We start from the raw sequence: 13,373 nt of genomic DNA on the forward strand, positions 1-13,373 counted from the left end.
GAGACAAAGAATTAAAGTTCTTTCAAGAAAAATAAATCATAAATTGCAGAGCCCTTGTGAAAAAGATCAGCTGAACCCTATCACAGTTTTTATCAAGTTTGCTTTTGGATACGGGACTCGGATATACATAATATTATAAACAATGACAGCATATGACAACTGCAACTTTTGTCCATGTGTAACTCTATCAGGGTTAATAATGTATTCCAAAAATTTCCTTTTTAAAATGTGAATATCATTTTTCTTTTATGAAGTGCTTTTATCTAGAAGGTGAAACAGAGCCTGTATAACACAGGTTGAAGAAACATTTCCTTAGACAGTGACTATATTTAAAAGTAATCTTTGGCAATTACAGACTTGCCAAGCATGTGCATTTCACATCATTAATAAGACACGGTAATAATGAAGGAAACATAGCCTTTTCTTCAATATGATTTATTGACTTATCTAAACACAAATTCATGCCTTGCTAAAATTGATTGGGGTGTGGTAGCCTTATTATAGGCTATTTCTTATATAAATATTGAGTTTAAATGATCAATGCATTGAGTAATTAAGCTTGAATTAAAAGTACATTTAGAGTACTCCTTAGTTTGCAAGAAATATGTGATGGATATGCAATGAAGACATTAACCTGACACCAGCTTTGTGACCTTAAAACATTCTGATTAATTTGCAAAAGTATGAAAACATTCAGCACCTGACAGCATCTCCCAGAAGACTAAAAAACTTATTCTAGGTCATCAGAGAACAATAAAGGGTTACAGTCATTCACACTGAAGGGGCAGAGGTGGAACCAGCTTTGAGTACCTAAGAGTCCATATTTCTGAGGACTTTTCCTGGGCACTCAACATCTCCACCCTAATAAAAAAAAAGCAACTTTACATTCTTAGGAAATTAAGTAAAGCTCAGCAATCCCCCATTATCCTGATAAACTTTTCAAAGGACTCTTCCCTCTAGCACTAGCGGATTAAAAAAGTTTCTTCCTATCAGCTGTCAGCCTATTGAACTCTGAACTCAGATGCTGAAGTGTACCCTTACACATCCTGATTCTGAACATCAAAATATACATTTTACAATGACCACAAAAAACCCAAACAAATAGAAAAAGCATTTACTGTGCTTTATTAACGCTGTTTTCACTCTTCATTTGCACTACCATGCACCTTATAGTTAATTCTCAACTTGCCTTGTTATGTAATCTCTGTATAGTCATCTGATAGTCACTGGTCATCTTTACCTCATTTCTCTGCACAATAAATATCTATATTTGTCATGTCAAATGACCTTGACCAAATGACAGTGACCAAAAGGGTGAAAGTAAAAATGGGTATTGACTATTGATACTGTCAGTGTGCCAATTTTCACATTTTAAGTTTTAGGGGCCTTTGATATAGAACAATAATAAACCAATCACCCCAGAAAGTGCATATGCACCCATAGTGTTTGACTCCATACAATACTAAACCAATTCCAAAAATATTTCAGATGCTGTTCAAAGTCTAATTAAAAGCAGAATGCAATAATTTGTTGCAGATCTCATAAACCCACATTTTATTCACAAAAGAACATAGAAAACATAAAATATTTGAATTAAGAAACTGTACCAAATCTAAATTAAAATACAGTGGAACCCGGTTATGTCGATGTCCTAGGGGGTCTCCAAAAAGCATCGAGGTAACAGATGATCGAGATAAACGAAAATCGAAAACGTTAATAAATGAGAATGTGCATGCACGTGTTTTTGAAGGTTTTTTTTTTACACAACCGCGATTTGTTTGATGAAGGCATGCTATAAGAATACATACAGTACATGTTTATCTGTCAGGAATCCACCTGCCACACCCCCTTCGGCCCCCTTCAGCGTGTCAGGTGCTTTCTCGGCCGTTTTCTCTGAAGCTCCGCTTCAATCGCACACATATGGTGCTCGTTTAGCATCATCACCAGCTCCTATTTAAACTTCCACACTCTCACTGTCCGTTATTGTTGGTATACGGCGGTCGTTGTTATCGCGGTACGTGTCTTCCCACCGGCACTCTCTCAACGGCTGCGCTTTTCTTCCCAAAGCGCATCGCGGATTCCCCCCGATCCTGCCGGTGTTCATTCTATGCTTTTGGATGGTCATCACACGTTCCGCGCCGCCAAGCCTGGCTTTCGCCTCCCGTTCATCGCATAACATTTAACAACAAAGGGCATATGTGCACTAACTAACAGCAGAGATTCACCAGTATACAATACAACACCTGTAGCAGCTGTAAGCCTTGATTTTTCTGCCACTTCCGCGAGTTCTTCTGCGGCTGCACCGAGATAACCGACGTTAAATGGCAAATTTTTCCCCCCTTGTGCTCAAGATATTAGGGTTCGGCGACATAACCGATAAAAAATGCTTAGAAAAAGCGAGAATTTGGCGGTTCCACTTCAAAAACGTCGACTTAATAGGGTTGTTGAGGTAACCGAGGGCGAGATAACCGGGTTCCACTGTATAATATTTTTAATTTGATGGAAACATGTCTGACAAAACTTATACCACTCCTTCTTCTATTGGCTTCTCCCATTAAAGGTCGCAACAGCGGATCATCTGTCTCCATAGCCCCCTGTCCTGTACATCTGCCTTCTCAACCCAACTACCGGCATGTCTTCCCTCACCACATCCATAAACCGCCTCTTTGGTCTTCCTCTTTTCCTCCTTCCTGGTGGTTCTATCCTTAGCATTCTCCTACCAGTATACCCCATGTCCCTCCTCTGCACATGTCCAAACCATCTCAATCTCGCCTCCCTCGCCTTGCCTCCAAAACATCCTATATGGGCTGTCCCTCTAATAAACTCATTTCTAATCCTGTCCATCCTGTCCAATACCACAACACCTCTCTCGGCACCCTGTCGTACGCCTTCGCTAAATCCACAAACACACAGACTCCTTCTATACTTCTCTATCAACATTCTCAAAGCAAATAATGCGTCTGGTGCTCTTCCTCGGCATAAAACCATACTGTTGATAGTCACCTCTTCTCTCAGCCTGGCTTCCACTACTCTTTCCCAAGGGCTCAGGACTTTTTGACTCATGACCACAGTTTACTTCTGATCACCATCACTGCACCCCGCAACACTGTATATCTGCAATAAATGGGCATTCGGTGCAACCCAGACGAGGATGGGTTCCCTCCTGAGTCTAGTTCCTCTCAAGGTTTCTTCCTTATTCTATCGCAGGGAGTTTTTCCTTGCCACAGTCGCCACCGGCTTGCTCATCAGGGACAGACTTACTTATAAAGAACATATTAATTTTTTATCACCACATTATCTGTGTGAAGCTGCTTTGAGACAATGTTCATTGTTAAAAGCGCTGTACAAATAAAATTCAAGTGAATTGAACTTTCCATAACTTCATGGTGTGATCAAAATAATTCCCATGTATTTACTGCAGGTCAGCACATCTCCCTTATTCTTAAAGATCGGTACCAGCACACTCCTTCTCCATTCCTCAGGCATCTTCTCACCTTCCAAAATCCTGTTAAACAATCTTGTTAAAAACTCCACTGCCATCTCTCCTAAATATCTCCATGCTTCTACCGGTATGTCATCTCGTCCAACTGACTTTCCCCTTTATCCTCTTAATCGCTGCTCTCACTTCCTCCTTGCTAATCCTATCCACATCCTGCTTCATTTCCACACCATCCAACCTTCTCTCTCTCATTTTCCTCATTCATCAGCTGCTCAAAACACTCCCTCCATGTTCTCAACACACTCTCCTCACTAGTCAACACATTTTCATCTCCATCCTTTGTTGCTCTAACTTGCAGCACATCCTTCCCAGCTCGGTCTCTCTGCCTGGCCAAATCCCTTTCTCCTTCCTTAGTGTCCAACTTTTAATACAGCTACTCATATGCCTTTTCCTTGGCTTTTACCACATCCCTCTTTACCTGCTGCCGCATCTCCTTGTACTCCTGCCTATTTTTTTCATCACTCTGTCGATCCCAATTCTGTTTTGCCAACCTCTTTCTCCTTATGCAGTCATGCACTTCCTCATTCCACTACCATGTCTTTTTGACTTCCTTTCTATTTCCAGATGTCACATCAAGTACCTTTCTAGCTGTCTCCCTTATCACTCCTGCAGTAGTTGCCCATTCATCCAGCACATCTTCACCAACACCTCTTCCCTGAATCTCACACTACAGTCTTCCTCCTTCAGTTTCCACCATCTTATTCTTCTTTCAGTCTTCACTCTCATTCTCAGGTTGCATCTCCTACATTGAACATAGTCCACCTGTGTGCACCTTCCTCCACTCTCATACATCACCCTATGATCCTTTTTCACCCTATCACCTTATGATCCCTATCCTTTTTCTTAAAATAAGTGTTCACCACTGCCATTTCCATCCTTTTAGCAAAATCTACCACCATCTGCCCTTACACATTCCTCTCCTTAAGGTCATACCTACCCATCACCTCCTCATCTCCTCTGTTCCCTTCACCTATACATGCCCATTTAAATCTGCCCCAATCAGCAATCTTTCATTCCTAGGTACCCCTTCTATCACTTCATCTAACTCACTCCAGAATTTTTCCTTTTCCCCATCTCACAATTCAATTAAATTTAATTAAATTAATTTGTATTTTTACTCTTTTCACCTCCACTATACTTTTACTGTACTCTTCATTCAGGATCACCCCTACAGCATTTCTCTTTCCAGCCACACAATAAAAGAACAGTTTAAACCCCCCTCCAATGTTCCTGGTCTTACTCGCTATTCACTTGTCTCCTGAACACACAACATATCTACATTTCTCCTCTCCATCATATCAGCTAACTCTCAAGGGAGAGAGTTAGCTGATATGATGGAGAGGAGAAATGTAGATATGTTGTGTGTTAACTACCAGTCATAGTACCAACATTTAAAGTACCAACTTTAACCTCCACTCTCCGACACTTCTCCCTTTCCTGCCGTCTCTGTAGTCTTGTTCCTCCCATCCCTCTCCACCAACAGTAGCCAAATTTTTTTCGGTACCCTGTTGGCTAACGATACCTGTGGCGGTTGTTGGTAACCCGGGCCTTGACTGATCCGGTATGAAATTCTCTTTCATGATCCGCATATTTGATTTGGCACATGTTTTACGCTGGATGCTCTTCCTAAGGCAACCCTCCCTATTTCTCCGGGTTCGGGACCGGCACTAAGAGTGCACTGGCTTGTGCAACTCTAATGGCTGGGTTTAAAATGAAAAAACTTATACCACTGTGTAGCATCCCTTTTTTTGAACAACAGTCCATATATGTCTGGGAACTGAGGAGACCAGTTGCTGTCATTGGCACCAGCACCGAGGTGGTGGAATTAACTTTCCCTAGATGTCCGTAAAGCGGCGTCCCTGGCTATCTTTAAGCAACGGTTGAAGACCTACCTCTCCCTGAAACACTTAAATTAGCACTTTCGAATTTTGCTTTGTAGAAGCAAGTAATATTTATATTATTATATTTGTAATCTAGCAGTGTCGATTTATTCATTTCTAAGGACTCAAAGCACTTTTGTACGTCGCTCTGGACAAGGGCGTTGTCCCATCGTGTCTGATACTGGATTCTACCTGTTTAACAATCTAGGACTTCTCTGTCAAATTTATTATCATGCACCAAATGTTTTATTTGTTGTTTCATGATGCACCAAATGTTTTTAAATGGTGAAAAGTTTGGAATGCAGGCAGGCCAGTTCAGCACCTGGACTCTTCTACTACAAAGCCATAATATTGTAATAGATTTTAACATTAAGCAGTTTAGCATTATCTTGCTAAAATAGTCAGGGATTTCCCTGAAAAGCCATTGTCTGGATGAAAGCAGCTCTAAGACCTGTGCATAATGGTGGATTATGGTGTACGTAATTGCCTATGGAATGGTATATATCTTTTATCACTGATGGTGTCTATTCAGATGTGCAAGCTGTCAATTCCACAGGCACTAATGCACCCCCATAACATTATAGATGCAGGACTTTAAACTAAACACTGATAACACTTTACATTAAGTCCAGAGTACCTGATGTCCATGGTTTAATTTTAAATTTAAATTCGTCTAACCACAGTATAGTTTTCCACTTTGCCTCAGTCCATTTTAAATGAGCTCTGGCCCAGAGAAGATGATGGGATTCACATATGGCTTCTTCTTTGATGATAAATATCCTGCATTTGTGGATAACATGGCAAACTGTGTTCATCTACAGTGATTTTGCATTAAAAACAAGTGTGATCCTATAATGGAAGTGTCGCCTGAGAGCCAACGATCAAAGACATACAATATTGATTGTCCCCTTGTCCTTTGATCATAAAATTTTCTCCTGATTTCTGAATATATTGATGTTATGTACTGTTCTTGAGGAGATATTTATGGAGATAGATTTATGTATTTATTTAGATTTGCCCAGATTTAATTCAGAGAGACTTCACCTTTTCTTGATCCTTTTTTAAAGTCATGTTACTGACCTGTCGTCAAAAAACCTAATTACAATCAGTTTCTTTTTAGTAAAACTTACTATTCCAGCCTTTTTACAACTTTTATTAGATGTGCTGTGGCCATTTTACAGTGTCCCAACTGGAAATAGGGTTCTAATAGGTAGAAGTAAGAGCAGTAGTGCAAATCATACTATCATTCCATGATTCCATGATAATACTCATACTCTCTTAATAGTTAAGAAAACATACACTTGCAATAGGGTACCTACACACCTTTATTGCTTGATCCTATAAATATAGCTAGAAACAGTGATCAACCCTGTGAAGCCTGACATATGAAATAATTAACAGAAAATGTGTTTTTGGGGTCTTTAAACAAACAAACAAAAAATCTTTTGACATCTGAAAATAAATACAGAAAAATAATGTTTGTGGATTCTGAATTTCTTCTCTGAATTGGTAAATATAACATACAGATTATGATAATTATTTAATTGTTTTAGCAAACAGACAAATATTAGTATGGATGTACAAAAATACACAAATATTCCACTAGTTTAGAATCAGTAAAAAAAAAAAGCCATTAAATTAAAACGTATTATTTATTTGTATAGTAGGTTGTATTTGACATTGGGCAAGAATAATGCAGATTGCATCATGATCAATGCAATACATTCATGACTAAGCTAAATTACCTTATATACCTGCTGTTTTTAATTTAACACATTTTCAACACAATTTTACTATAACATACTTAAAAAAATATTGATTAATTATTAATTATTATAGTTGCCTCAAAAAAGTACATATTCATATTAAAAAATCAGTAACAACATAACCTTTTTATTCCCACAACTTTTTCAAAATCTGCAAAGATTTCCCTGCAAAAAACTATCAAGTCAATTTATGAAGGCAGCCATACTGGAAGTATTTCACACATTTAACCACACCCCTTAGTGATGGAGAAATAAATACATGCCAATGGAACCAGCAGTGCTTGAACCCAAAGACATGTACAAGTTTGAAAGCAAAACACCAAGCAATTTCAGAAATTGCATCACTGCCTGTTTTCAGTAGACCTTGTAGGCTGCAAAATACCCAAAGTGTGATTGTTATTCTTTCAATGTTATTATTTTCTAAATATAGGCTTGTATCAAGTTTGGTGTCAATTTGTAGAGGGTCTTTTGTATGGTTCAAACGTTTGTGATTTGTGAATTTTAGTGCCTCTTTATAGAATTTATGTCCTTTAAGACAAGTTCATTTAGGTTATTTAGTTTGTAAGTCATGCTGGACATGAGAGTCTGTGAAATGTCACAAATGATGAAGGTCAAATGTACGTAGACGTACAACTATTATTCCCATATACTGACATCAGTCTTTGTTGCTGTAAAGTAATAATATTATGATTTGCCATTGGTGGAAGAACTCCAGCAGTCCTGTTCTAAACACCACTAAGCCCATTAGGGATGAACTGAAATGGTGACTGCCTGCTAGGCCTCCTTAACCAACGGGGCCAAATCCCATGCTCCTGTGGCTTAAAAGAGAAACCCACAAATCTGTTTGAAGATTTTCTGGAAAACCATCCCAAGTGTGTTTAGGCTGTTTACTGAAAAAGGTGCAGTGTGACTGCACAGTCTAAGTAATTTTGGCATTGTGAGACACTGACAGGGGATTGCTATGATGTGGTTTTTTTAGGATGCTTTAGCTCATTTAGACTTAGAGGTTTAGAGAAACCGGCATTTCAACTTAATTGGGCCTACACACCAACAAAAACATGTGCAAAATAATATGCTTTTTTGAATTTTTGGATAAATACATCCTGCATTATAGCTGTTTAAATTTAATATAATTGTAGGATGAGCCAATCAGAGCATTCGCCCCAATATCTTGTCCAGAATACAATTTTCTAATTTTGTATTAATCTGTGAATTTAACAGGCAGTAAATGCGAAGCCTTCATAATGTTACATTGACAGGTTTATTACTCAGCAAACCTAAAAACATACAAGACTGACCACAGGAGGCTGCCTCATGGAGCTGCCTGTGGAACACAGAAGTTTCAAGCATTTTTTTCTACCTTTTTACTTGGTCAATTTGTTTTGCATTTTGAAATGAGAAAATTATTTGAAATAACACAAATGAAAACGTTTTGGAAACATTAGATTTGTCCAATAAAATCTATATTGCATAAAAGGAAGAATTTTTATTAACTTTTTTTAATTTACATAAAAAAGTACATTCTTGAGACCAGCCTGGTCTAAGCCAAGTATTACAATAAATGGTACAAAATGACATAGCTGTTATGAGTGCACAATATATTCCAGCCTCACTAAAAAAAACAGTCTCCTAAAAACATCCACATATTAAACATGTTGACATGTTTAACGGAGACCCACTTAAATATAATCTTAATATAGACATGGAAGAGTAAAGTCTCCTAATTGTTACTCATTCTATGTATAAACATATCTTAACATATATTGTTTGCAATGATGCAATTGGTAGCAAACTAAAATTAAATATTCGAATCGTAATAAATAATCCAGAAACGACTTAATTCTAAAATTAAATTGTTAGGGAGATTTACCCATAGTCTCTGTGGTTTGGCTTGTGGCCACATGCAGTGAGGCCAGGCTGGTGTCAGATCTCTGGGAGGCAGTAGAGGGAGATGACAGGGTAGTGCCATTCACCTTGGACTCAGCCTGTGGCTAGGACATAAGTAAAAAAGGAACCAGACTCATTAACCAAGGAGATGGGTGTTTAGCAATGTTTAGAATATACACTCACTGACCACTTTGAGAGACCTGCAAATTCATGCATTTCTCCAATCATGTTGCAGGAGTACAGTGCATTCAAATATGCATTGTACTATACTTTGATGCATTAACGATACAGATTTGACCTTAAAAATATTTGTGGGTAAAATATGTATTACTAGGAGTATTTCAGACTGTTGAGCTTCTGGGATGTTTATGCACAAAAGTCTCTAGAATTCACACAGATAATATATTATATTATAATTTATAATATATATGATAAATTATAGAATATATATATATAGAGAGACATTTGTGTATGAAAATCCCAGAAGCTCAACAGTGATGTTTTGTACAAATATCTGGACTGAGAAATGAAAACCAATAATCCAATGGTCATAAAGTATCAAAAGCACTTCATAGAAATGGGAGAACCTGCTAGAACAACTGCATGCAATGAACTGCCTGCATGCATAACTACAGCTATGCTAATGCATGGTTGTGTTGCCTGGAAATGCTGTAAACACACCTTGCCATGACGGAGTGGGCGTGGTCAGCTTACAAATATCAAATCAATTTGGGTAAATTCTTTTTTCATTTTGCAACTTAGAATGTGTTATAATTAGTATGTAATTTACATATTAAAACTACTGTTTTAATATATATAACTACTGGCAATTGTAAATTATATACCGTATTTTCCGGACTGACTATAAGTCGCTACTTTTTCTCACGCTTTGAACCCCGTGGCTTAAACATCGAAGCGGCTAATTTATGGATTTTTCCTGGGTTTTTCCTGGTTTCACAAACTTCATGCCAAAAAACTGAGCCCCATAACATTAGACCAATGAAATTGCCGAAAGGGTCCAGGTGAACCAATAAAATTATATAAATATGTATAAATATGGATGATGATCCTCTGATGTTTGACCTGCCGCTCACTCGGACTGTAAACAGGAAATTCGAATCATTCGTCACGCTGAAAACAACACTTCACCTGTGTTCTGAGCTGCACGGCATCGGGAGAAAAGCTTCACCGATGGTGATTTTTAAACGCATGACGATGCCAAAAGAAACACTCCCGAGAGAAATTGGTGTGAAAGGAAGGAGGAAGACAGTGAACAATGACTTTCTTGGTAGGATACTGTTTGGTTAAAGCCTGTGTAAAGTGTATTAGTTTCAATGTAGGCTTATAGACAGGTGCGGCTTATTTATGTTTAAAATAAAAATCTTTGTAAAATTCAGTGGGTGCGGCTTATATTTGGGTGCGCTTAATAGTCCGGAAATTACGGTAACTAAATTTCCATTTTATTTTTTAAAATAAACAAATACATTTCTCAATGCCACTTTGAATAGTGCATTGCAAGTTGCATTTTAAAATTAATTTTGCGACCTATATGCTTCTATAGCAGCTTGGCAACATAATTGCAATGCCAAAGCTCATCGATGGAAGTCCCACTGTGTGTCTAACACTTAATTTCTTGCAGTACAGCACAGAATAGAACAGTTAACCCAGTAAGGACAGTCACTCAGCTTTCACAATGTTGAGGTTATCGCTGTTCCTTGAGATAAATACATGCTTAAAATATATGCTTAATCCTTAGAATCAAGTTCTGCTACACTCTAGATAATGAAGGCCTTCTTGAAAGAAAAACAATTCAAGAGAAAAAAATGAACGTGATAATTACGATCATACAAGCACCTCAAAACAGACCACATTAAAATGTGAACATAAATGGCATCAAAATAATAGTATTTCAAAGAGAATGGAAGCAATCTTCTGAACCCAAAAAAGGTATTTCTTTACCCTAGTAGAAGATAAACAAAAAAAAAGACTTTTTTTAATTATGTAGCCAAATTAACCACAGAAACAAGTGCACCAATTTACACTATGTGAACATGTAAAATACATTGACCATGAATTTTTTCAGTGGCAAAATTTGTTCATTAATTAGACCAGTGGTCCCAAACCCCAACCCCAATTGGTACCGAGCCGAACAGAAATAATACATAACTTACATTATTTCCTTTTATTTATTATCAAATTTTTAATGATGTTTTATTTTGAAAAATTACCCGATTCTCTCCGCCACATCTGTCTATGACTTACTCTTGATGCATTGTCAAGATGCTTGCCTCGGTCACATGTCTTACCTCCATCCACTAACTTCTTAAAGGGGCTGCTCTGGCTGCTAACACATTTCAAGCTACAAGCTAGCAAAATGATCAAAAAACAACAAAGTGGATTTACGTTTATTATTATAATACCAGTGTTTATGCCGGTTGTATAATTTTATTTTGTTGTATTTATCCGCCACACCTTAAAGGCCGGTACATGAAAATATGGTCTGACATAATTCGAAGATTTCCCATTAAAGAAGATATTTTAGAAGATATTCCCATAAAGAAATAATAAAAAAAAAAGCCGAAATAGAGATTTAAGTGATAGTGTTTTGTATGACTATCAGTCCTTCACATCATTGCGGGGAAATTTTGGCTCACTCGTCTTTACAAAGTTGCTTTAGTTTGCAGGCATTTTTTTATTCACGGTTCTCTCAAGCTCCTGCCACGGTATTTCAATTCAGATAAGATCTGAAATTTGACTCGATGTGCTTGGTTTCCCCTACTGGGGACCTAATTCCTGCGAAGATTGTATTGGATGTTTTCCACTGGTGAATAATCTTCCTTACTGTAGAATATTTGAATCTAAAATTGCTTGAAATTGCCTTTTAACACTTTCCAGATTGCTTCTCGATGATCATTGCTGATATCATTGCTTATGTAATACACTCCTTGGTGTTGTGTTAACCAGCAAACTGCTAAAACTTGGGATTTCACAGAGGTGGTCATAGAGGTGATCAATTAACTTACCATCTTAAAAGCTATGGAAGCAGTAAAGGTAAAAGTATACTTTTTCACACATCTTTTAATTTTGGCTTTATTTTTGTGAAAATAAATGATGCCAGTGGGATATCTGGTGTTGTTCATCTGCAACCGGAGTGTTTTTCTTCTCCAAAAGACCAAAGTAATTTCCTCATCAAAATCATTACCATGTATACTAAAATTCCATGTCTACATTTTTCTTTAAACATATAATACCAGAATCAATCAGAGATAAAAATAATAGATACTTTCCTTAGCACTGGTCCAACTATCGACCAATATCAAACCTCCCCTTTATCCACAATATACTAGAAAAGGTTTCAGCACAACTCTTAACTTCACAGAAGGAACATTCTTTAAGTTTATCAATTAGGACTGAGCCTCATCACAGCACAGAAACAGAATTGATTAATGTGGTAAGTGACATACAGTACTACTAACCTATTCGTGCTACTACAACTACTGTGAAAATCCATATTATGGCAAGAAACCCTCAGTTAAATAAAAAAGAAGACATCATTACTTTAAAAAAGTCAGTCAGTCCATCTTAAAAACCAAATGATGAAACAGACTATCATGAGGACCATCTTACAAAAGCAAAAGCTACCTCTGCTGCAAAGGATAAGTTTATTAGAATCACCAGCTTTAGAAACTACCAATTAACATGAATGCATCTCATAGTTCAAGTGGCAGACATATTTCAACATTCACTGTACAGAGGAGACAGTGCGAGTCAACAAGAACAACAAGCAGAAGAGACCAGCTTGCGTCAAGAAACACAAGTAATGGAAATTAGATCAGTGGAAAACTGACCTTTAGTCTGATGGTTGGATTTAAAATTATATAAAGTCATGATTGATGTCCGTGCTTCTACGCTTGATGTAGACACACACCAGTGAACTCCAGGACAGTAAGAGCCAAATGTTCTGCTTTAGTAGATTACTGAATCGGATATAGAACTCTTGGTAAAGACTATTGTTTTATAGGCCATGAAAAAAACTTTATCAGAGGAGGGTGTATTTTCTTTTTCCCACAAGCCATTAAGCATGCAGCACTTTGTCAGATTTGAAACTACTTGCTTGCACTTTCCGTTACACTAAGGCTGTTTTGTTTGATACAAAGACATTTTTAATTCAAGTAAATTACATAAAATAAGATGCTTATAAGTCAAATCCAGTTTAAAAGTTTACTTTATATATGTATAGTTGAAAAGGCTAAAATAGTGCTCACAGATGTAAAGGATCGCTGCACGATTTGGGAAAAATCCTTTAATTTAATTTATTTGAACCTAAAAGCTAAAATATTG

At 37.2% G+C, this 13,373-nt stretch overlaps 1 protein-coding gene across 11 annotated transcripts in view; it reads right to left on the reverse strand.

Annotated features, from left to right (window-relative positions):
* Positions 1-13,373, reverse strand: part of dmd (dystrophin) — a 199,083-nt gene that overhangs the window by 17,508 nt on the left and 168,202 nt on the right. For 7 of the 11 annotated variants that reach the window (XM_046837542.1, XM_046837545.1, XM_046837546.1 and 4 more), the window contains one exon: positions 9,016-9,136. The exons of 3 other annotated variants lie outside the window; for them this stretch is intronic. In XM_046837542.1, coding sequence (XP_046693498.1) covers positions 9,016-9,136 — 121 coding nt within the window. The remainder of the gene's footprint in view (positions 1-9,015; positions 9,137-13,373) is intronic. One more of the 11 variants, XM_046837544.1, reaches the window with a different exon arrangement.

Source organism: Silurus meridionalis, chromosome 24 (assembly GCF_014805685.1).
Source record: "Silurus meridionalis isolate SWU-2019-XX chromosome 24, ASM1480568v1, whole genome shotgun sequence".
In the NCBI taxonomy this organism is placed as follows: Eukaryota; Metazoa; Chordata; class Actinopteri; order Siluriformes; family Siluridae; genus Silurus; species Silurus meridionalis.